General features: G+C 36.2%; 3 protein-coding genes across 5 annotated transcripts; 1 reads left to right on the top strand and 2 right to left on the bottom strand.

The window, feature by feature from the left end:
* Positions 1-1,641: 1,641 nt before the first annotated feature.
* On the bottom strand, positions 1,642-5,576 carry LOC125028215 (charged multivesicular body protein 5-like). Of its 2 annotated transcripts, none has more exons than XM_047617614.1 (4): positions 5,471-5,576; positions 3,593-3,762; positions 3,010-3,252; positions 1,642-2,672 (listed from the first exon to the last, which is right to left on the bottom strand). In XM_047617614.1, exons 2-4 carry the CDS (start codon positions 3,743-3,745, stop codon positions 2,412-2,414), a joined length of 657 nt encoding a protein of 218 aa, XP_047473570.1. In that variant the 5' UTR covers positions 3,746-3,762; positions 5,471-5,576; the 3' UTR covers positions 1,642-2,411. The 2 variants fall into 2 exon arrangements, with proteins under 2 accessions (XP_047473570.1, XP_047473571.1); XM_047617615.1 differs by having other exon boundaries at positions 5,431-5,568.
* Positions 5,577-6,129: 553 nt separating this feature from the next.
* Positions 6,130-15,213, top strand: LOC125027966 (symplekin-like). Of its 2 annotated transcripts, none has more exons than XM_047617171.1 (20): positions 6,130-6,254; positions 7,339-7,535; positions 7,642-7,875; positions 8,180-8,335; positions 8,564-8,712; positions 8,870-9,024; positions 9,153-9,401; positions 9,517-9,678; positions 10,059-10,163; positions 10,400-10,643; positions 10,807-11,026; positions 11,311-11,509; positions 11,817-12,058; positions 12,349-12,527; positions 13,092-13,252; positions 13,406-13,529; positions 13,733-13,920; positions 14,122-14,298; positions 14,557-14,655; positions 14,974-15,213. In XM_047617171.1, the coding sequence occupies exons 1-20, from the start codon at positions 6,222-6,224 to the stop codon at positions 14,977-14,979; spliced, it is 3,279 nt and encodes a 1,092-aa protein (XP_047473127.1). In that variant the 5' UTR covers positions 6,130-6,221; the 3' UTR covers positions 14,980-15,213. The 2 variants fall into 2 exon arrangements, with proteins under 2 accessions (XP_047473127.1, XP_047473128.1); XM_047617172.1 differs by having other exon boundaries at positions 10,403-10,643.
* A 1,815-nt stretch (positions 15,214-17,028) lies between these two features.
* LOC125028018 (mitochondrial intermembrane space import and assembly protein 40-like) lies at positions 17,029-21,267 on the bottom strand. The gene is made up of 3 exons (XM_047617276.1): positions 21,134-21,267; positions 19,108-19,191; positions 17,029-18,915 (listed from the first exon to the last, which is right to left on the bottom strand). The coding sequence occupies exons 1-3, from the start codon at positions 21,153-21,155 to the stop codon at positions 18,629-18,631; spliced, it is 393 nt and encodes a 130-aa protein (XP_047473232.1). The 5' UTR covers positions 21,156-21,267; the 3' UTR covers positions 17,029-18,628.
* Between the last annotated feature and the right edge of the window lie 561 nt (positions 21,268-21,828).

Raw genomic sequence — 21,828 nt, forward strand, 5'->3', positions numbered from 1 at the left:
AGGGAGAGGGGAAGGTGATGGGGCTGTAGTAGAGATTGAAGTGTCTGGATTTAGGATGGCAAAAGAATTTGACTGGGGAAGGTAGGAGGTAGAAGAGGGGAAGTTAGGTGGAGGGGGGGGTAGGTTTAGGAGAGGGTGTAGGAGCTAGGGGGTAGGGGGAGTGGCAGAGTGAGCGACATTACTGGAGTAGGGGGTAAGAGAAAAACCTCGTCGACGTGCCTCCTGTCTGGCTTCACGTAGAGTGAGTCCAAGTCTGAATCTAAGAGTTGCTACCTCAGACTCAAATTTGTAGGTGGGGCAGCCTCTATAAAATACATTATGGGGGCAGCCACAGTTTGCACATGTGCGTGATTGTGCAGAGCAGTTTGATTGAGTATGGCCAGGTTGGGCACATAGTGGGCATCTGGCTGTGGAATGACAGTGTTTGGCTGGGTGTCCCAAACGCCAACAATTTTGGCACTGACGAGGAGGAGGTTGGTATGGTCAGACAGGTAGGGATTCCCCACCTATGTAAACATTAAAGGGAAGGTCATGTCTACGGAAAGTAATTTTGGCAATGTTAATGGATTCCTTACGATTTCCTCTGGGAGGAATGGAGTAGCATTGTACATGTGTTGCATCATAGTCTGTGAGACAGGCGAGTAAGTCCTCTCCACAATCTGACCGTGGTTAAAGGAGAGCCGGGATTGGGGCTATTTGATAAAGGGGCAAGCCTCATTGCCCCTAAGAGTGGGGTTACGTCTTCATTATTGGCCATGATAAGCCTGGAGTATGTTGGGGAGAAAAAAACAGTCCACCCCTCAGGGTCCCCTTGAGTGGTAAGGGCTAGTTAAGGCAGGGGAATACCGTGCCAATGGCTCCCTCAGGCCGTTCAGGACTGGCACAAAGTCAGCCTTTCATCCTTTCAGCACGGCTCTCACACCTTAGGAGGTGGATAGTAGAAGGGATTGGTGAAGGGACTGAAACGAAAAGTATGAGTGGAAAAAAGACAATGCAAAATTAGTTGAGTCGATGGCTGAGACCCAAGGTTGAGGAGTTCCCCATCATTGGGTCTCAGTCTCCGCCTCCTAAGCCCCCCCACAACAACAACGGGCAAGGGATTGGGGGGAGGTATTTGCTACATAGGCATTAACCCATTGCTGCTGGGGAAAATTGATAAAAAATGGGGAAACTGCTGTGCTCTTTTTTTATATTTTTTGCGAAATTTCTCTGTATATAGATGGTTCTGCTAGTGCTTAGCCACAAAGGAGTCAATTAGTTGACCTTGTGACCTTACCTGATTTCACCTTCCTTTGAATTGGAGGGAAAAACATATTTTTTACTAGTGCTATAAATATCGATGGTGTTATTTTTATTATAAACATTATAATTACTATAATATTATAAACATTAGTAACAGCAAAATAAGATATCAAATATTTTTGTAAATCAATGAAAAGGGTGAACTGGCTCACTGGTGACTTAGTACAAGTGTAACCATCTATGGAATAAAACAATTAAACAAGTAAACTCACAGTGGGCATTGCATGGACGTACATGCTATGCCCATTGGCAATGGGTTAAAATTCTATTATGAGCAAAATAGCATGAACCAATACATTCTATCCATTAGAGGGTCTAAAGGTTGAATAATGAACAATGGAACACACAACTGTTTATTGTATGCTGAAAATAACTATACATATTGACAATACGATTAAGAGAAATGGCCTTTGTTTTCAATCAAATATTTGTGATATATGAAATCTGCTATAATAAATTTCTATGCCAAAAACAAACAATAAAATAAAAAAACACTTATAGTTCTGTGATTTACACAAAACTATTCCTAAAAAGTCTACCTTACATAGTAGGTCTTTGTAATATCCTAGAAGGAGATAATCATATTTGAAAATTATGAAAACTAATAACTAAATTCACAAGAACAAGTCACAACGGATCTATTCCATAAGAAATAAGAAAAGGTTTCATAAAAAAACAAACAAGGAAGGAAAGAGAAGTTATACAGGGAGAATATAAGGCATTTCCTGCATATTTGGAAAATAAAACGGAGTATCCACCACACAGGACATTTATAAAGAATGTATAATGATTAAGTAGCGAATTTTACGTAACGACATGTCTCACTGGTAAGCAAATAGTGGCTCAAAAGAGGTTGATCACTGGGACTACACCTTAATTATATATATTTAATCAATAATAATAATGATTTCAAAACTGGTATTAGCCCTAATAATAATCTCTATATATTTTACTTAATTGTTCATTTCTATTGTTAAGTAATTCCATCCCTTGTGAACCACATAATGTATTGATGGTGGAAATTAAGATGCAAGTAAGAATGGACATGAAAGAGTACAGAGAAGAACAGCAAAGGGGAGTTCCGGCAGAGTTCCAATTCTGGCCGGCTTCTACGACGTCATCTGTGGAAGACCAAATTCGTCCACTGGCATGCCGTCTTTCACTGTCTCTGCTCCAGGGTCCTTGTCCGGGGCACTGGGGATGTTGACAGCATCATCCAGGTAAGAGGTGTCATCATCTAGCAGTACTTCGTCACCTAGAGCATCCAATTCTGCGGCTAATTCGTCCTCATCAATTTCTGGGCATCCATAGCTTCTTCCCAAGGCCTCCTGTACTTCATCAGCTTGTTCCAACATATCTGCCATATCATCCTGAAGGAAAAGTGTCAATTCATGGTATCAGAGATTTACAGCAATATCAAATAAAAGAAGATGGCTTAACAAACACACATGCACAATCTTGGTTTCCCATAATATTGACTACAAGTTGCTATAGCAAGCACCAACTTATCATATCAATAGAACTAGGTATACACATTATGTTACATCTAACAGTAATTATTTGTTTACAACAAATCCACACTTTTTTTCTGGTTTGAAGTCATAACATCACAATGATCTTAGGTTTGAACCCAGCAAAGTTGACCTTTTGATATTTCAACCATCCCTTCTCCTACTACCACAGCTAAACTACAAAAGAGCAACTTACCTGGAGGTCTTCAATCTCATCAATGTTGATATTCTTATACTCCTTCTTCATCTGCTTTACACCGAGCTTCATGGCCTGGACAGTTGTTTTAGTATCTTTGAGGGTCTGTGTAGCATAATTGGCCTGCTCCATGTTGAAAGACTGGTTCCTCAGGTTTGAGGACTGTTGTTCATACATTTTCTTCTGTTTAAGGACACGCAAGGCTTTTTGCTTGACTGCATTCTTGGCTGGTCCTTCACGCATCTGAGTAAATATTGGTATTTGTTATAGTGTAATTACCAATCCTGTACTGTTAAGGTGTTGGCTGTCACTCTTATAATTTCCAGTTGTGTAAAGATAATGTAAATTTTGTGGATAAAGGCATGAAGTATGAAAGAAAGTACTCATACATATTTAGATTTTTTTCTTAGTATAGCAAGGTGGAGTACACATGTACATTTAAGAATTGTCAAACAAGTCAGAGCTGTCTGACAATAACTACTGTATACTTAAGCTTCAGGACAGCAATTTTGGTTTTGGTATGCAAAGAACAAGCACAACAGATTAATGGCAATTTATCCTGAAATACAAGTTGCCTCCTTACCTTCTTCATCTGATCCTTGTATTTGATGAGTTCTGCATCTAGCCTCGAGATCTTCTTGTCAATGGATTCTGCTCTGCTGTCAACATTGCCAATGCAGTCGGTGAGATTTGGAGGAGGTTCCTTTCCCTTTCCGCGACCAAAGAGGCGATTCATGGTGGCTGCTTATTAGTCTGTTATGAGAGAGAGAGAGAGAGAGAGAGTGATATAATCATTCACTGGTGCGACAAGCCCCATATGATTTTTGGATATTATGGTACAACCATAGAAAAACAAAGCAAAATGGAAATAGATTCTTAAAAAAAGTACACTGTAAAAATATAATGTTGCACACTTAAATAAGGTAAATGTGAAATAGTGTGGGAAAGTGTTACACAAGGCGAGACATTTTGCACAAAGGCCTATTGTAACTGATATTTGTACACCCCAACTTTAATGCACCCTTCCTGACTTTTCAACCTTTCAAAGTTTCCATCCTGGTATTTGATATATACATGTATCATGGAAACTAATACTAGCATAAATTTCAAATTAGTTTATAAATCAGAAATATATAAAATCCTAAATCCAGGATCACCACACCTGTTGGAATGGGGTAATTAAAGGAATTACCATAGTTTCAGACAGTAATGACCCAAAAAGTACAACTGTCTAATGAAGCTTGCAGCCACACCAAAAGATCAAGTTTGCTTTTTATCTTCACTTATGCTTCATTACTTTAAGATGACAGCTCTCATTGAGGTGTTAACCATAGTGTTTACAAAATACCCTCTCATAATAATAAATTCCTCTGTGAATTAACAATATTCAACACTATGAGATATCAAAGGGGAAAGACAAGACAAGACAAGAAATAATTTATTTTTGGTTATTTACTCGCTTACAAAACATTTACTTAGCATGTATAGCCTGAATAATTCTTGAGTAATTCAGACAATAAAACACATGGGAAAACAATGTATACTTATCTTGTACAGTAGATCCTTCGCAAACTAATGATAGGGATAGTAAAGAGTACGTATAACTCAAAAATTCCATGCACTCCATGACATGTACTCTTCCAGCGGTGAGAAAAAATGATGTGAAAGTGAGGAAGTGATAAAACAATCAGACGGAACTGTAGCAGATGACGTAAGCGAGGGAAATCAAGTGAGCCAAACGGTATTGCACTTAGCCATGACATGACGACAGACACTAGCTACCATTCTATTAGAGGTAATATGATTTGTGACAGATAATAATGTGACAATAGAAAATGGACCCAAGGGAAGCCAGTTGAATTTCGAATCAGTTCCATCATGGCTGGGCTGTGTATAAGGTGCTGTTTTGCCTTTGACCTGTAAAATGTCATGGCGATATTGAAAAAGAGTGGCTGATAGTGGTAGCAATTCCTGTCATGAGTGATGACAAGGATTTTGACAACTAGCAGGCTGGCTGTTGCAGACCTATTGGTCAAGGTAAGAAATCATCAGTGCGAGATCCACATATTTACCTGGGCTCTGTCTTACTGGACAATACAAGGTGAATAATTTGCAGACCAGGCGGGGAGTATGCCCCCCATCTCTGCGTCTTGTTTACTATGATAATACCAAACTTACTGAAAGTTTTACTTCGATTATTCGTTTTACTCTGAAATTTCCGATATTTACCAAGCTCTCCCTGGCTATCGGGGCTGATATTGTGGCTGTGCTTGGTTTGCGTAGGAAATGAGTGCTAGATTCGTCTGAAACTGAACATGAAAGACAAAAACAACTTTCTCACTTTGGGCCGAATACATCATAATTTCCCGAGAAAAACAAACAAACACAAAAATCAACCCGACAGAAAAGACCCAAGCATACCTGAGTGGAAAGGGGGAGAAAACACCCGCTCACTACCCACCTCGCGTGAGTCTGACACAACACGGGAGAGATTAGCAGAACGAAGAAGGAAACGACTGTCTTGACTCACAAAGGTATGACGGAAGATCAACAAATGGCTCCGCAGCCGAGGTCCCTGGCCCTAATCAGGAATTTGTTTTTTTCCCGGTAGGTTTGTATTATTGGTGGTGTGAGAAATTGAATTATTTATATGTGGTTATGGTAGATTGTTGGTTATGTTGATTTTTATTATCAGCTGGTTGTAATAATATTTTAGCGTGTATATGCTATTGAATTGTTATCTTTATTTAGTTTATTTCTAAATCTTTAGTGAATTGTATTTTCTTTACATGTATATGTGTGATGTATGATGGTTTACCAAACTCTTAAATAGGTTTGAAAATGGACGCTTAATATATTTTATAAAATGTATTTATTTCCTGAAAATATTTTCTATCTTTTGAAGTTTCAACACAGTCAATGCTCTTAATCCATATCACAAATTTGGGAAACATCATGCACAAGTAACAAGACATATAACATAAAAATAGAACTATACAAAGCATAATCAAAACCAAAATAAAAAAAATATACAAGAAATAATAAAAACACTGGACCTTTACAGAATCCATAATAAACCGCCCCCGAACTCCAATACGGGAGCCGGAGATATGAACCAAACAAGCTGGCACAGAAGGGCCTCGGCGAAAGAGTAAACACACAACTCGGGAGGAAATTTTGGGAATGAGAGAAACCGTCAATTCAGAGTCATCATGAGTGAGGGCGAGCCGACTACGAGAGACAGGGCAAGTGCTGAATACTGTGTGGAATCCAGATGACGATAAAACCAATATAAGGGATGCCGGTATTGTCATCATGACAGTGAAGAAAATATATGAATATCCATCTGTTCTGTTTTATACTATTTATCAATGAATTTGATTATACAATTAAGAGAATGTTGGTTGTATTATACTGAGATTCCGATATGTGAATGAAATAAATGGTTGTACTGATATCTAATATGATAAACTTTCTCTTTTAAAATAGAAATCGTATACTTGCTTTTATATTCGACTTATATTGTAAGTGAAAGCAAATTGGGTAAAAATAAATGATATCCAACACAGGATTGAATTAAGAGATGATGCAGCCTCAGTTATCATGGACATTATGAAAATTGGATCTTGGAGTGACTCTCTTTTATGTGATTAATTCCCAGAGATGTTTTTAAGTTTTTTTATGCCAAATTGTATGAAGTGTGGAGGCTTGTATTTCACAGATCTATATGTTATATGAGAGTCTGATTATATATATACTAGAAAGGCTGCAGCATTTTTTTTTTAAACCTTTTTAGTGTTATTACATATTTTTTGTTATGATCATTAAAGTAGTTTTATATATGTACATGTTATTGTACAGAGTATCTCAGATAAAATTACTAAATTTATTACAGTTGTCCTCTAGATTTTAATGCCCATAGTAGACAGTTAAAGGGTTATATATGAAAGTTTTATGTTACCAATACTAATGAGGTGCCAGAAATATTGGCATTGACATTTGCAATAATTTGCATGCTACTATCAAGATGAGAGACATTCATTTAATTACATTACACTGCTTGATTATGGTTGATGTGGCATCAGTAGATTTTCAAATATAATTTAGAATGTATGATTTTTTTTAGTATTTGTGGTAGAAAACTGTGAAAATGAATTCACTGACAGTAATTAAAAAAAATATTGTGAATTAAGAATAAAGTATTATGTCAGGATTGTCTTATTTGTACAATTATTATTTCTTAATAAAATGTGTGTTGTCATAAGCATTTGTAAGTAGGATTTATTGAAGCCCATAGGATTGTCCCCTGACACCTAACTCCCTTCACAGGTGGTGGAGCTGCTGAATACAGCGGCTTTCCTGCCCTCGGAGAAAGAAAGGATCGGTCAACTGGTTCAGGTGCAGGAGCTGATCATCCACCGTGAACCTGATCTCCTCGACTCGTTCTTTGAGGAAGTGGCAGCTTTCCAGACGGATCGGAACTCAGATGTCCGCAAATTTGTTGTTGGGTTCATCGAGGAAGCTTGGTGAGTATATAATGCCTGGGGACATTCTGTAGTTGTGGCGGTTGTTTGAAGGCTATAGATGGCGCTACTATAAGACCGAATTATGAATGTTTATCTTTATTTCTAGCAAGAAAGATGTTGCTATGTTGCCACGTCTGGTGCCAAATATTCAGTTGCTGTTGCAAGACGAAGGAGTGGCTGTGGTGAAACGTGTTGTGCAGGCTGCAGCTCAGCTTCACCGTGCTACTCTGGCATGGCTGTCTTCTGCCCGCACCGTCACCCCTGAGATGGAGCAAGTCTGGCACATTATAACTTCCATTAAGAATTCCATTATTATAATGATTGACCATGATAATGATGGGTGAGTTACTTGCCTTCATTGTGGTTGCATCCGACGCTGGTTCATAATTAATTTTCAACTTTTTAGCTACTGTTCACAAATGGTATTTTCTGTATGGATTAGGTAGATTTGATCTCCATTTGTTTCTGTTTACAAATATGTTTTTTTTTTTTTTATGTGATAGTTGAAGATTATAATGGTTCTCATATATTGGGGAATATCTTTTATGATAGATATGAGTGAAAAAAGGGTTATGTGTAATAATCATTTTTAATCTCTTTAAAGAAAGAGTGTCTTTATATCCTGCTCTCTTATTTCTCCACAGAGTGAGGACACAGGCCATAAAATTCCTAGAGTCTTTAGTTTTGCTGCAGACGTATACAGAGGCTGATTCTGTTGTTCGCGATGGGGAGTTCAACCTTGACCAAGTTCCTCTTACACTCAAAGTAGCTAGGCCGAGAAAACTTGAAGAAGAGGCAAGGTATGGTATTTGTTTAATTATTATTTCTTTATTATCTAAATATGATAAGAATACTGAGAAATGTAGCAAAGCCATGAGAAAAAGAAAGCAAGTTTATTATGGTAGTTTAAATATTGATTATGTATGTTGTTATATTTGTGTTTAAAAAAATGAAAGTTCAGGATCTCACTACTAGAAATCCACGACATTGTAATGGAAATTAATTGATTATCTTCTGTTGTCTTCCAGGATGGTTCTCAACAAACTGATAGCTTTCCAAGGCTCCATCCATATCAGCTCTGTCAACCTTATGACATGTATGTCGTCGCTGACCATCATCGCAAGGGCACGGCCACAGTTCCTTGGCATGATTATTAATGCACTTGAGATCCTACATGGTAAGCCTCTCTCCCTCTCTGATCTCTGTCTTTTTATGCTGTTTTTATGGTCCTAAAGTTTACATATGTGTGAATATTGTTATTGATAAATATTTCCAGTTTTGTTAGATAATGTAAAAGCCATACAGATATTTCTATCATAGCATTCTTTTCTCAGCCAATCTACCTCCTACACTCACCAAATCACAAGTAAACAGTGTGCGGAAACACCTCAAGATTCAGATGCTAAACCTCCTGAAGCATCCTGCATCCTATGACTACCATGAACACATTACAACAGTCCTCAATGACCTGGGCATCACAGCATCAGAGGTGAGCAAGGATTTTTTCCTAAATTTTACAGCTTGGTATGAGCTTTGTAGAACTTTTTTTTAATTAATTGATATTTTTTTTTTTTTTATTGTTTCATCATCCTATTTTGGATTGTTTTGTTATTATAGGTAAACAAGTCAATGCCATCCAAGGATCAAATCAGGAAGAGGGTGCGCCGGGACAAGTCTTCGGAGGAAGCCTCTGAATCGCCAAACAAGAAAGCCCGGGTGGACCATGATGACAGCAGCAAGAACAAGAAGGAAAAGAAGGACGAGGTGGAGGTGGAGAGAAAGAACTCTGCCATTGACATCACCCAGAGGTGGTTGGTGGAGAAGCTGACCCCAGATAATGTTGCTAGCTTGGTTATGGTTACAATGGTGAGTCTACTATTGGTCCATGCTTATATTTTCCTGTGTCTTAGTATGGTATTTTTCCTAATATGTTTTTATATGTGTTGATTAGAGTTATGCTAATTCTTTTTATCCCAAACAGCTGAATCTACCGGATGAAATGCCACCCTTGTTCAGTGCTGGATACAGCCCCATCACAGCAGCTGGCACATCACCACAAATCCAGCATGTAGGAAGGCTTATTGCATCGCAGCTAACAGCAGCAGGTGTAGGGCCTGGGGTGGAGCAAGCCAAAGAAGAGGAGGTAATATATCTTTACTGGTATAGACTAAATGGTCTGAAATGTGTGTCAATTTTACAGGAGTTATTAACTTCATTAGTAGTATCATTGCAGTACAGTACCTGTCACTTAGAGTGTCTTATTGCACTTGCTGACATGAAGTGATGGCTTATCTATCTACTTGGTAACCCTAACTGGAGCAAGGCAATTGAGTCAGTGTGATTGATTAAGATGTAGAGTAACCTGCATATTTTTTTCTTGCAAAATGCTCATTGTCAAAATATTATATAATGTAAAATGTCTGCTTTACCTGAAAGAAATCCAGTTGTTATTTCACAAGTTCAATATTTTTTTTTTTTTTTTCCACCTTTCTTACACTCACATTTCTCTGCCCCTCTGTCTAGGCAAAGACCAGCAGTAACATGGACCAAGAGAGTGATGAAGAGAGTAAGGAAATTTCTCGCCTTGTGGGGGGGAAGGTGCAGGTGCAAGAAGAGGAAACAATTCAGGTGGGTTAATAGTGTGCAGGATCTTGTTCTGCTACTTTTATGTGACACTTTGCATTGTTGGTATGAAAGGAAAATGCATGACTGAATCCAGTACGAAAGCATGAATATATATCACATTAAAGATGGCTAGAGTAGATCTATAAATTTATATTTTGTGTAAGGTGAATACAACACCTGTTTAACTTATCTTTACATTTCCTTCCCTTTTGCCTCTTTATACTCTGATGGTGTTGCAGCAGAGTGGTCCAGTGCTAGTGCCAGCAGGTGTGATTGGACGACCCCTGAGGCACAAAATCAAGACCATGAAGTTAGCAGAGGTCACAAAACCACTCTCCTCATCCTCTAATACCAAACTCCAAAGCCTGCTGTTCAAACGACTCATGCGCTGCGACAAAGTGATGCTTCATGGGGAGGGACCAAAGCACCGCATGAGGATCCTCACAGTTTTGTCCGGATGCATCAGCCATCAGGAGAGTGATGGTATGATTGGTTTTACCTTCTCTCTTTTGTTTTCTCTTTATTTGGAGTATAATTGTTGACCCCAAGGACATAGTTTTATGTACTAGAAGTTTTTGGATGATGTGGAAATAATAGTTTACCTTCCATTTCAAGATCACATGTTTAGCTTTGCTCTGTTTTTCAGCACTAGAAGATTTTATACTTGAAGACATGCAGAACAGGGCTGACCTGCTCTTCTCCTGGCTCTTCTCAGAGTATTCTGTAAACCACGACTTCTCCCTCATTAACAAAATCTTGAATGTTGGTGGAAAGAAAGTGCAAAAGAAGGACAAGAATTATCAGGAGATTCTTGGCAATATTGTAATCAAAGTTTTACTGAAACCAGCTTCCAAGGAGAGAGATGAGTATGTCAACATTTTTTTTTTTTTTTTTTTTTACCTTAAAACAGAATTATCAAGTTTATTATACACTTGATTTTTTTTTTTTTTTTTTTTTTTTCATCTACTTGTTACCATTGATTTGTTGGAGGGGGGGGGGAGATCACTTTTTAAAAAAATAAAAAAATCTTGATAATAATTTTATGTTTGATATTCCATAAACACTAATTTTGTCCAACCCTGACATATTTATTTTTCAAATCTCAAAATTTATGAAGACATTTTCTAATAATCTAAAATATATGATGCAGATTCCTGTCTCGGCTGTTTCTGGAATGCCCCCATGTGCCTGAAGATCTCATACTGTCACTAGTGCGCGTTGGTAGTCAAGGTACAGACTCGATCACCTCCGTTGCCAATACCCTCAAAGATACTGCCGAATGGAGACCTCTCACGGCAAAGCCTGCACTGAAGACTCTGTCCCTCTTAGCAACCCATGATCAAGATTCGGTGAGTGGTGTCTTACATTCTTATTGGGAGCATGATGTTGCATAAGATTCATTGTATTTTATGGCAACATTGTATATTATGCTGCTGTTAGATAATGCAACTCGTTGATAATCCTTGTGGAAGATGATAATGAAGTGCACAGTTTGTAAATAGTAATATATCACAGGGTATGGATAATCTTGAATATCATATGGTTTTAGGGTCAGATCACAATTTGATTTGTACTGAAAGATAAGAAATAACCCTAGCTATGCCAGGTTCATACTAATCCTAAGCAAGAATAATTATTTTCACATCCTCTTTGTAGGTAAGAGAAGTTGTAACTCCCATACTTTTGGAACTATGTGAGCACGAGAATCTTAGTGAGATAGTTACCGAGGTTGCTACAGTGTACCTCAAGTATCTTCTGCTAGAAACGCCGCCAGACTCCTTGTGTTCGCACAACTTCGGACGACCCAACGAACCCAATGAGTGGACGGAGCCATTGGTCAAGGCTTGCCTGTATTTGTATTTGGCTCTTTTGCCTCTGAATCAAGCCCTCATTCATGAGTGAGTTATAGTTATTATTACTATTAATTGTTATCATTATTGTCATTGTTGATGTTAATATGTTATTACTTTTATTGTTGGTAATATTTTTATTATTCTTTTATTTATTTTCTTGTAATTTTATCATCATTTTTGTTATCAATATCATTATACTGTTAGTATTAATGTTATTATATTCATTGTTATATATTATGAGACTATTATTCAGAAAATTAGTTTAAAAGTAAGCAAGTAAAAAGTAAAGTGATATATAACAAAAAGATCTATGGTATTGTATCTCCATCCAACAGTTTAGCTCAGGTGTACGTAAAGACGGTGAATGAGGCCAAGCGGGCTATCCTGCGGCTGTTAGAAGGGCCCATTCGTCACATGGGCATGGACTCCCCGCAGCTCCTCAAATTGGTTGAAACTTGTCCGAAGGGAGGAGAGACACTCATCACGCGGATAATTCACATCCTCACTGAGAAAGGTACAGATGCCTTTCTTCTTTTTTCCTTTTAAGTTTACTTTTTGAGAAAGGAAAGGATGTCTGATATGCTTGATGTTGGGAATTTCAGAGAGCTGTGGTTTTTGTTTTCTCTTTTTGGTGAATGAAGTTCAGTGTAGGGTGCATATAAATCCATTTTACTGTTGTATTGTTGACACAGATGGTTCCACAAGTACTCAATCACCAAGGAGTCAATTACTAGTCCTGTTTACCGTTTTCCTTAATTTTTGGGAATGAGGCTTCTTTGTGGTTTCTAATATGCATAATGCCAACAATATTAGTAGCATTACAAAAAATTCATTTCACCAAAAATTGAGAAATGGGGAAGTCAGGTGAGGTCACATTGGACTACTAATTGACTTCTTGGTGGCTGAGCACTTGTGTAGCCATTTTACGCACATATAATAGGTTAAAGAAATATGAAGACGGTGATCAGACATTTTTATACTGAGTCAGACAAAATTTGATTTAGATAAGTAACATGAATAAAACCACTTCAGACAGATTCTTCTTAAACTTTTATTCTCTTTTCTCTCCAACAAACAGCACCTCCCAGTGAAGCCTTGGTCTGCCGCGTGCGTGAGCTCTACAACCGGCGCGTGTCTGATGTGAGGTTCCTTATCCCAGTGCTCACTGGGCTCAGCAAGAAGGAGGTGATTGCTGTCCTGCCAAAACTCATCAAGCTCAATCCACATGTTGTTAAAGAGGTCAGCATGTGTTCTAGTTTGTTAGTGTTTATAGAAGGAATTTTCTTTGGTCTGTTTATGGAAGTGATGTCTGAGTAAAGGCAACTGGATGTTAAATGTTAGTTTGTTATTGCAAATGATAAGGAAGTTGTGTGTAATTGTTTTTTTCTTCAGGTGTTCAACCGGTTGTGGGGAGTGACCTTAGACACAGGTGCTTCTCCACTGACTCCTGTGGACCTTCTGGTTGCTCTCCATCTCATTGATCCAGACAAGTGTGATGTAAAGACAGTTATCAAAGGTGAGTTGTTGTATATTTTGTTTGCCTACTTACACTATTGTTAACATGGATATAGGTGTTGTCTTGAAATGATAAGAAGATATTGTGAAACTTGTTCAGCACTGTGCCTTTAACATAAAATCATATGTCAGACACTAAACCTAAACTTATCTGTCAGATTTGGTAATTTTACTTAATGAGTATATGAAATTATTATCTTGCAGCCACTGGACTCTGCTTTGCGGAACGTGGCATTTATACGGCAGAAGTATTGGCGTTCGTGCTTCAGCAACTCATGGAACAGCCACAGTTGCCAACACTCTTCATGCGCACAGTCATCCAGACCCTGACACACTACCCAAAGCTACTTAGCTTTATAATGAATATATTACAGAGACTCATTATTAAGCAGGTGTGGAATGTAGACTAAATGGATTATTCATTTTCTTGTTTATTATTGCACTAACAGATGATTATGTGAAATACTTGTTTTATATTGGGTCTTAGAAACATCCACTGTCTTTTCCTGTTCGGTTAATGCTTCATGCATAAATATGAATACATATTTCTATGTTTTATTGGGTCATTAACATCTTGCCAATCTTTTATAAAGGTGTGGAAGCAGAGAAAAGTCTGGGAAGGCTTCATCAAGTGTTGTCAACGAGCCGTTCCTCAGAGTTTCACAGTACTCCTGCAGCTTCCTCCTGCCCAGCTGTCTGATGTCTTTAACAGTGCCTCCGACCTTCATTCTCAGCTCCTTTCCCATATTGCTACACTCACTGAAAACCAGGTTAGCATGCCGGCTGTAACATAATGTATTTTTTTGTTTTTTCTTGTTTTTTTTTTTAGAACTTGCACAATTTCTTGCTATGTCTAGATATTTTTTTCTTATTTTTTAAAGTTGCTTGTTTGCTTCTCCCTCATACACATATAGCTTGCATTAAGTTCTCAGAACAACTTAAAACACTTTCACAATAAAGCACTATAAACATACCTTGAGAGCACTTAATAATTCCCTGAATGTATATTCCCCACTCCCAATCCACAGCGAGCTCATATCCCAGCCAGCCTGCTAGAGGTTATTGAAGGGCACAATCCAGCATCTCAAGGATCCCGGCCAATCGATCTGCCCCCTTCTGCTCAAGAGGTAAGGCACTGCTGTCCAGGTCCAGCAGGTCTGTAAGCTTTGATGAACCTGTTTGATAGATTGTTTACTTCTTGAATAAAAGGGAGTATGTATTAAAAGGGGACAGGGAACAGACTAATATGCACTAAGCCTGATCTTGGCCTTGAATAAACTGAAGTAGCCTTATGATAAGAACTTTCTGTGTGTATGTATATTTATTTGATCTGTTATAATTTGAGGACATCAAATTGTACAACATTTGTCAGCTCAGAATATTGAATTATTATATCTAATGCATGTGTGTAAATTGATCTGGTTAAATTTTTTTGTCTTTTACAGATGTAATCCTTTTGGAAATATGCAGCATGACCGACAGCCTTCCAGTGATGAAAAATTATTCAGAAATGTGTAAAATCAGTAAAACATATTCTCATTCTCTCTCTTTCTCAAGTACCAACCCTTTTATTCACCAGCCACGTTATAATGGCTGCATCATATCTCATATAGTTGTATGAGGTCAGTACAATTTTTATATTATTTTAACACCTATAAAGCTGATTATAAAGTGATATAAGTGAACTGAATTTTTTTTTATCCTCAGTCCTTGTTTAGAAGTATTTATGTAGAAGTATTTTTCCTTTAGAATTTGCTCTACCGATAGAGCTAATATACAATAGCAGTATCAAGATTAATTAAAAAGTTTTCTAAATAAAATATAAAATCATCTTTAACTCAATGGCTGCTGGTTCCTGTACTGTCCACTGTAGTTTTATGTAGATATTGTTGCACATAGATGGTTCCACAAGTGTCAACCACCAAGGAGTCAATTCGTATTCACTACGTGATATTGCCTGATTTCCTAATTTCTTGAATTTTTTGAGAAAAATAAATTCTCAAATGCTATCAATATTAACCCAGTGTTGCTAGGAAAATGCTGTGCTCATTTTATAAATTTTTGGAAAATATCTCTGCACATAAATGGCTCTGCAAATACTGAGCCACAAAGGAGTCAGTTAGTAGACCTTGTGATATTGATTTCACCTTTCCTTGAATTTGCAGGAAAAATGTTTTTTTTTTTTTACTTATGTTATCAATATCGATGGTGTTGTTTTTATTATATGAATTATAATTACCATAATGTTAAAGACACTAATAATAGCAATAGAAGATCACAAAATATTATGGAAAATCAAGGAAAAGGGTACAGGTGAGACAAGTACTACTCATAATTGGCTCATTGGTGACTTAGTACAAGTGGAACAATCAAAGTGTAAAAACGATTAATAAAGTAATCACAGTGGGCATGGCATGTAATTACATGCCATGCCCATCAGTTTTGGGTTAATACTGTTGTTATTATTTACATTGTTTATTTGAATGTTATTAAAATACTAATGTCAATGAAAAAAATTAATATCTGAAAATAAAGTAAGCGGGAGAGATAGATAGAATTATTAATTAACTTTTTGGATATTAAACACTAGTGCAGCCATCTGTATGTAAGTGCAGTAAATAAATGAAAATTACACTAGACATGGCATGTATATCACATCATCCTGGCACTGTTGGTTAAAACATTTGTGTGTTTGGTTCACCCACTGCCTCTGAGCAACTGAAAATGCTGAAAGGATTGAACGCCAGGTCTACCTGTAAACATGGCAGAGCAGGCCTTATGCTGGTAACTGTTATGGTTGTCTTTATGCCATATATGCTTGTAGCTTTGATACAAAGATATATGAAGTAATCAGACCTTAATACTATTTTCTGGCTTAAATTCCCACAATCCACCATGGAACAAGTCATCATGGTAAAAGGGGATATAACACATATCCCAGCAAAATGTCCATTTTTGGCATGGCATGACATACCATACTATTCAGAGGCAAATGTTAAACATTAACTGTTCACTTCACTGACCACTCTACACTGGGGACTATGGAACCCAGTACACACAAGTCATAAATTTCTATGCGATTTTGGGTTTTGGTTCTTTCATGTTTTGAAAAGATAAGCACAATAGCAAGTACCAAGAAAAGGAAGATATTTTTGCAATAATGAGTTGACAATGAAATTCCAATAATGTTACCCTATTTCTTGTGTTATAAAAGCATGGGGAGAACATTAAAAGATGAAAAAACATTGTGCTCCCATTTTATATGTAGTCAAAACTGCCTACCTTCTCAACAACAACACGAAAAATGTGGTTGATAAATTTTGCTTTTCCATTCAGAAAGTGTCTTTGCTGACTGTAAATGGAGATGCAATAATACTATGAGTTCCATTGTTTAATTGTTTGTATGAAACACGGATAAAATTGTTCATGCATATTATCATCCCATTAGAGTATGGAAAGGAAGCATAAGAAAGTATGAGGATGGGTCCAAAATATATACATATACAAATACCTTTATTTCTGAATGATCATATATGACAGTATCATGAAGTCTGAGATGTTGAATTATCCTTAATTAGTCTTGTAAAACATACTTCACTCGCAGAGTAATAATATACAAATACTTACATGAAGAAAACAAGAAGTGTTAAAAATTGACCCTGATGTAATTATAAACAGTAATTTCAAGTTAAAGAGAATACTAAACATTATATATAAAATATGTTTACACTTTTTACAAAATCTTAATCTCATCAAACTTTATATTTTTTAATAAAACGGAAAAATACATAATGTATGGAACTTGCATAGCAAAATTATGAATTTGGAACTACCTGGAAATCAAATAGCAAAAGTTTCATTACTAAGCAGCAGTAAATATTCTCAGCTGACGTATCTTTCAATTCATTAATTTTATTAAAAGGTGGGCAGACACCAAGTTATGCATAGACTTGACTAACAAATCTCATAACTTGCCTCCTCCCTCAGTGTTCTAGGAAGTTGGGAACCTAATCACTCGTGGCACAAGAGAGGCTGAAATACCTGAAAACTAGATCAGTACTCAAGTACCTTAGCCCACTGAGCCACTGAGCACATTATCCTGCAATTAAGCCTGATAAATTAAGAGACAAATAATCTAACTGTTATCATTTTCCTCTGATTTTTTTGAGTGCCTTATGCATGAAGCATAATATAGCATCTATTACATAACTGAAACAATTCCAGCTGATGATTGCATTTGAGGTTCCTGAGATGCAATGAACACAGACAAAGAATGTACAGAATATTAACTGGAAATACAAATGTGTATAAATAAAGTGCATTTATGAGTACTGTTTAGGGAATGAAGTTTCCAGATTCTTAATTCAATTAGTAAGCGATCTTACAATAATATAAATAATAATACCACTTGTCAAGATATCTGATCTTTAAAGTATACATATATATAGAAAAAAATATACTCTCCTTAAGATGCCTGAACATATGTAACAACTGCTCTTATGCTCTACCAGGATCATAACACCTATTTTCTACCAATTTCACATTTTGTACCTATCTACTGTTTTAATAATTTCAGTAGTTGCATAACTACATTGCAACTATATTTACATGGATCAAATCAATATTTACTTGCCCTTGTGTTACAAGTCCATCCGTCCAAAATAATTTCTTTTCCATTTTGGTTTGTATTTTGTCTTTTATTGCAAACTTGTTTTTTATTTCTCATTTTTAATAACAAGGGTCATTAATAATGAAAACATGAATAAAAATAATAAATACATCAAACTTTAATCTTATTCATTTTATTAAAGAAATACATTAACAGTCATTTCCAGTTCAGAGTAATTTATATGTTTCCAATGTGACATCTGGAAACTCCTTATGGTACTTGTAACAAATTACCCATGGCTGCATATTCCCATAATATTTACATAACAATGATAACATTTCTGGTATTTTTACAAACTGCTTTCCATGTACAGCTGAAAATAGAGACTGTATTACTTGAGCTTGTACCACCACTTATATACATGCTCTCACTCTTGGTCAAAGTGCATCAAGACAAATACATTCATTTTCCAAATAGTTCTAAATGATTCATTATGCTTTTGCTTCAACTTCTTTTGACTGTTGAGTATCTGAACTTTTTTCTGTTTCTTCTGTTGGCATCTCTTCTTTGTCTTTATTGCCATAGACATTTGGGTAGTTAGACATGCAGTTGGTCATCTCCTTGAACGGCTCTAAACAGTCACTTCCTTTGGGGTCTGCACTGGAGTAGTGGAAACAGGTAAAGGCTTCTCGGAACTCAACACCGCAAGGACCAGTAGCCATTCCGCCGAGACATGGACATGCCCAGTTGATTTCTCCATCAGGCTGTATAAGTCCAGCTAATAGTAAAGAGGATAAGAAGACATAAATGTGGTAATAATCTTACAGCAAGTACAGATTATACAAGACTTGGCAAAGCCATTAGATATACATCATCTGAAATTATAACAATAATTTGAGAGAAATTTCAGTGTATACATGATCAAAACATTGATACTTTTGATGATGTTGATAATAAAAAGGGAGCTTACCTGGCTGTTCTTCATCTTCTGGTAACGAGACTTTTGAGGGCCCATCTTGGTCTTCTTCCGTAACAAATATTACGCGATCCTTCCCTGAAAAAAAAGAAGACGAAAAAAAATTGATGGACAAACATCAATACAAATATGCATCTGGAAAGTGAATTTGTTGCATTATACAAGAAATGAATAAAAAGAAACACATGAAATTTAACAGCCTCAAGTTACTAGCCAGATATTAAGAAATGGTTTGAAGCTTATAAAATGTATTGTAAATTTGCCTTTATAAATATGTACATTAATGAAATAAGAACCTTGGCAATCCCCATATCAAATGCCAGTTTAAATTTTAAATGTAGCCACTCATAACTAAGAAATGTTGAGTACCTGTCAAAGTATTAATAAAAGCTTAGGTACAAGGTAGTTTGAACCCAGGTAGCCCCACTCTGTTTTGATGAAAATCCTAGTTGGTAAGTTCTGAGCTATACCCTGCACCTTTGGCTTTGTCAGTTGCAAATATTACTTTTTTTTCCTTGGTTTTGTTTCATTTATTTTTCTACAACTGCTATTACAGAACCATTTTCAAAGAAAATAAACTGAAAAATCCCTTACCATAAAATATTGCACAGACTGACCAAATAAAGAGGCTGAGTTAATAACATCATCACATTTAGCCAATGAGAGTGTGCTGTGAGATATCAGATATAGCTAGATATATAAATATTTGTATAATTTACTCAATATTGTTATAATTACCAGAAGTAAAACAAAAAATCCCCTCTTGTATTCATAACAGAGTTCCTTCAGAATACTCTTGGAAAAAAGTCAATTTCATTTTTGTGTTCAATAGGACAAATGAAAGTGGAGCTACCTGATTATATGTTCCTTGCTTATGTATGATTATGGCTTAGCTGGAGAGAGAGAGCATAACATAAAAAATAGTACTCTGCATTATTAGGTGATCATTTTAACTGATAACTCTCGAGATACAAATTAGGGCAAATATTAAAAGATACCCACAACAGCTTGCAAAATGCTCTTAATTACACAAACTATTCTGTCCATAACCACTTGTAGCTTGCTGTGTTCAGGGTTGGAAGACCTACAACACAAGACACTTCCAGGAGCTACATATATTATGGCAAGACAGCACTTAATTTAATTGCTTATATGTTATTCGCCTTTGATAAACTGTTGATGGCATGGAAGCCAATGGCAGACAAGCAGCTGTTGTACATAAGGCAATGGAAAACAATGATGTCTTGTAAATATCTGCCCAACTTACTATGAATAACTGCAGGTTACCAGCTATATGACTAAATTATCATTTTTCTAATACATTCAAATACTACCCGAAGTTTTCAGTCTTCCCCACCACTCTTATTACACTATGAATAATAAGAAGAAAATATAATAATTGCAAGCTTGGAGGGTTTTTTTTTATCGGCAGATGATTACCTGATAATTCATTCATATAAAATATTAATCTAATTTTTCATACAAAACTCAATTAATCACATGAGTAATATTACTACTTGATATGGAGTATCATAGTAAAAATGAATGCCCTATGACTCAAAAAATATTGAAAAACGGGAGCTTAACTTCATGTCCCTACAACCCTCAAATACAGTTATGTAATCCAAACTGACATTACAATATGACTAATTTTATTATTGGAATCATTGGTACTGTTATGAAGCCCTTTGATTACTTAAAATTCAAATTATCATACACTTCTAAATCACAAAGAAACACGTTGGCGACGCAAGACTATATAGTCACTAACAAAAAGGTAATTATTCATAACAACAGACGAATTTGAAAACCGTAAATAGCAACACTCTCATTAAATAAAAACATAACGGTAAATATTGTCAAAATCCAGATTATCACGCAATTGTGAGATTTCCTCGATTATCTAACCACGGGAGAGGAAATGATGAATGCGAATTGGACTCGAATCTTCCTTGGAAAAAAAGCCAACTACTAATCCTACATTTTCCACGTATTGCTTACTCTTTTGCCATAAGCATACCTTCTTGCTTGCAATATGACATGGTGGGTTATCTGGGACGACTAAAATCGGGGATAAAATGTGTTGCTCTCTTCGCCGGGTCCACTTTACACGCTACCCTCTGTGTACTGCAGCCGACAGCAGTGTTGTTATAGGGATCCTGAGGATAAACCCAGTCCAAGGGATCGTAAATGTAAGAAATTATATATGCTTATCTTTCTAATTGTCCGTGCCTGTCTGTATTTCAAACTGTTTGTTTGTTTGTGTATTTGTGTGTGTGTGTGTGTGTGTGTGTGTGTGTGTGTGTGTGTGTGTGTGTGTGTGTGCATGTGTGCGTGGTTGTGTGCATCAATGTATATGTATATACCAGTTTATCTATCTACCTATCTCTTTATCTATATTCATATCTATATGTATATATAGATATATGTGTCTAAGTATTTGTCTATCAAACTATGATAAGGATAATGATGATGATACTAATAGTAATAACCGCAACAGCAACAATAATAATAACAATAGCAATACTGATAATTCTTATAAAGATCAGAATAGTAACAATGATAATAATAACAATAATAATAATAATAATTATGATAATAATAATAATAATAATAATAATGATCATGATAATATGATAATAGTAATAATAACAACAACAACAATAATAATAATAATAATAATAATAATAATAATAATAATAATGATAATAAAAA

The sequence above is a fragment of the Penaeus chinensis genome, chromosome 8 (genome assembly GCF_019202785.1).
Source record: "Penaeus chinensis breed Huanghai No. 1 chromosome 8, ASM1920278v2, whole genome shotgun sequence".
Classification (NCBI taxonomy): domain Eukaryota; kingdom Metazoa; phylum Arthropoda; class Malacostraca; order Decapoda; family Penaeidae; genus Penaeus; species Penaeus chinensis.

Bases quoted from the DNA above. Each gene is read 5' to 3' on its own strand.
- LOC125028215 (XM_047617614.1), bottom strand. From the start codon at position 3,745: ATGAATCGCCTCTTTGGTCGCGGAAAGGGAAAGGAACCTCCTCCAAAT. The intron at 3,253-3,592 runs GTAAGGAGGCAA...ATATTTACTCAG, and splicing joins ACAAGGATCAGATGAAGAAG to ATGCGTGAAGGACCAGCCAA. The intron at 2,673-3,009 runs GTAAGTTGCTCT...CTTTTCCTTCAG, and splicing joins ATGAGATTGAAGACCTCCAG to GATGATATGGCAGATATGTT.
- LOC125028018 (XM_047617276.1), bottom strand. From the start codon at position 21,155: ATGTCATATTGCAAGCAAGAAG. The intron at 19,192-21,133 runs GTATGCTTATGG...CTTTTTTTTCAG, and splicing joins GTCATATTGCAAGCAAGAAG to GGAAGGATCGCGTAATATTT. The intron at 18,916-19,107 runs GTAAGCTCCCTT...CTTTACTATTAG, and splicing joins AGAAGATGAAGAACAGCCAG to CTGGACTTATACAGCCTGAT.
- LOC125027966 (XM_047617171.1), top strand. From the start codon at position 6,222: ATGAGTGAGGGCGAGCCGACTACGAGAGACAGG. The intron at 10,164-10,399 runs GTGGGTTAATAG...ATGGTGTTGCAG, and splicing joins AAGAAGAGGAAACAATTCAG to CAGAGTGGTCCAGTGCTAGT. The intron at 13,921-14,121 runs GTGTGGAATGTA...TCTTTTATAAAG, and splicing joins AGAGACTCATTATTAAGCAG to GTGTGGAAGCAGAGAAAAGT.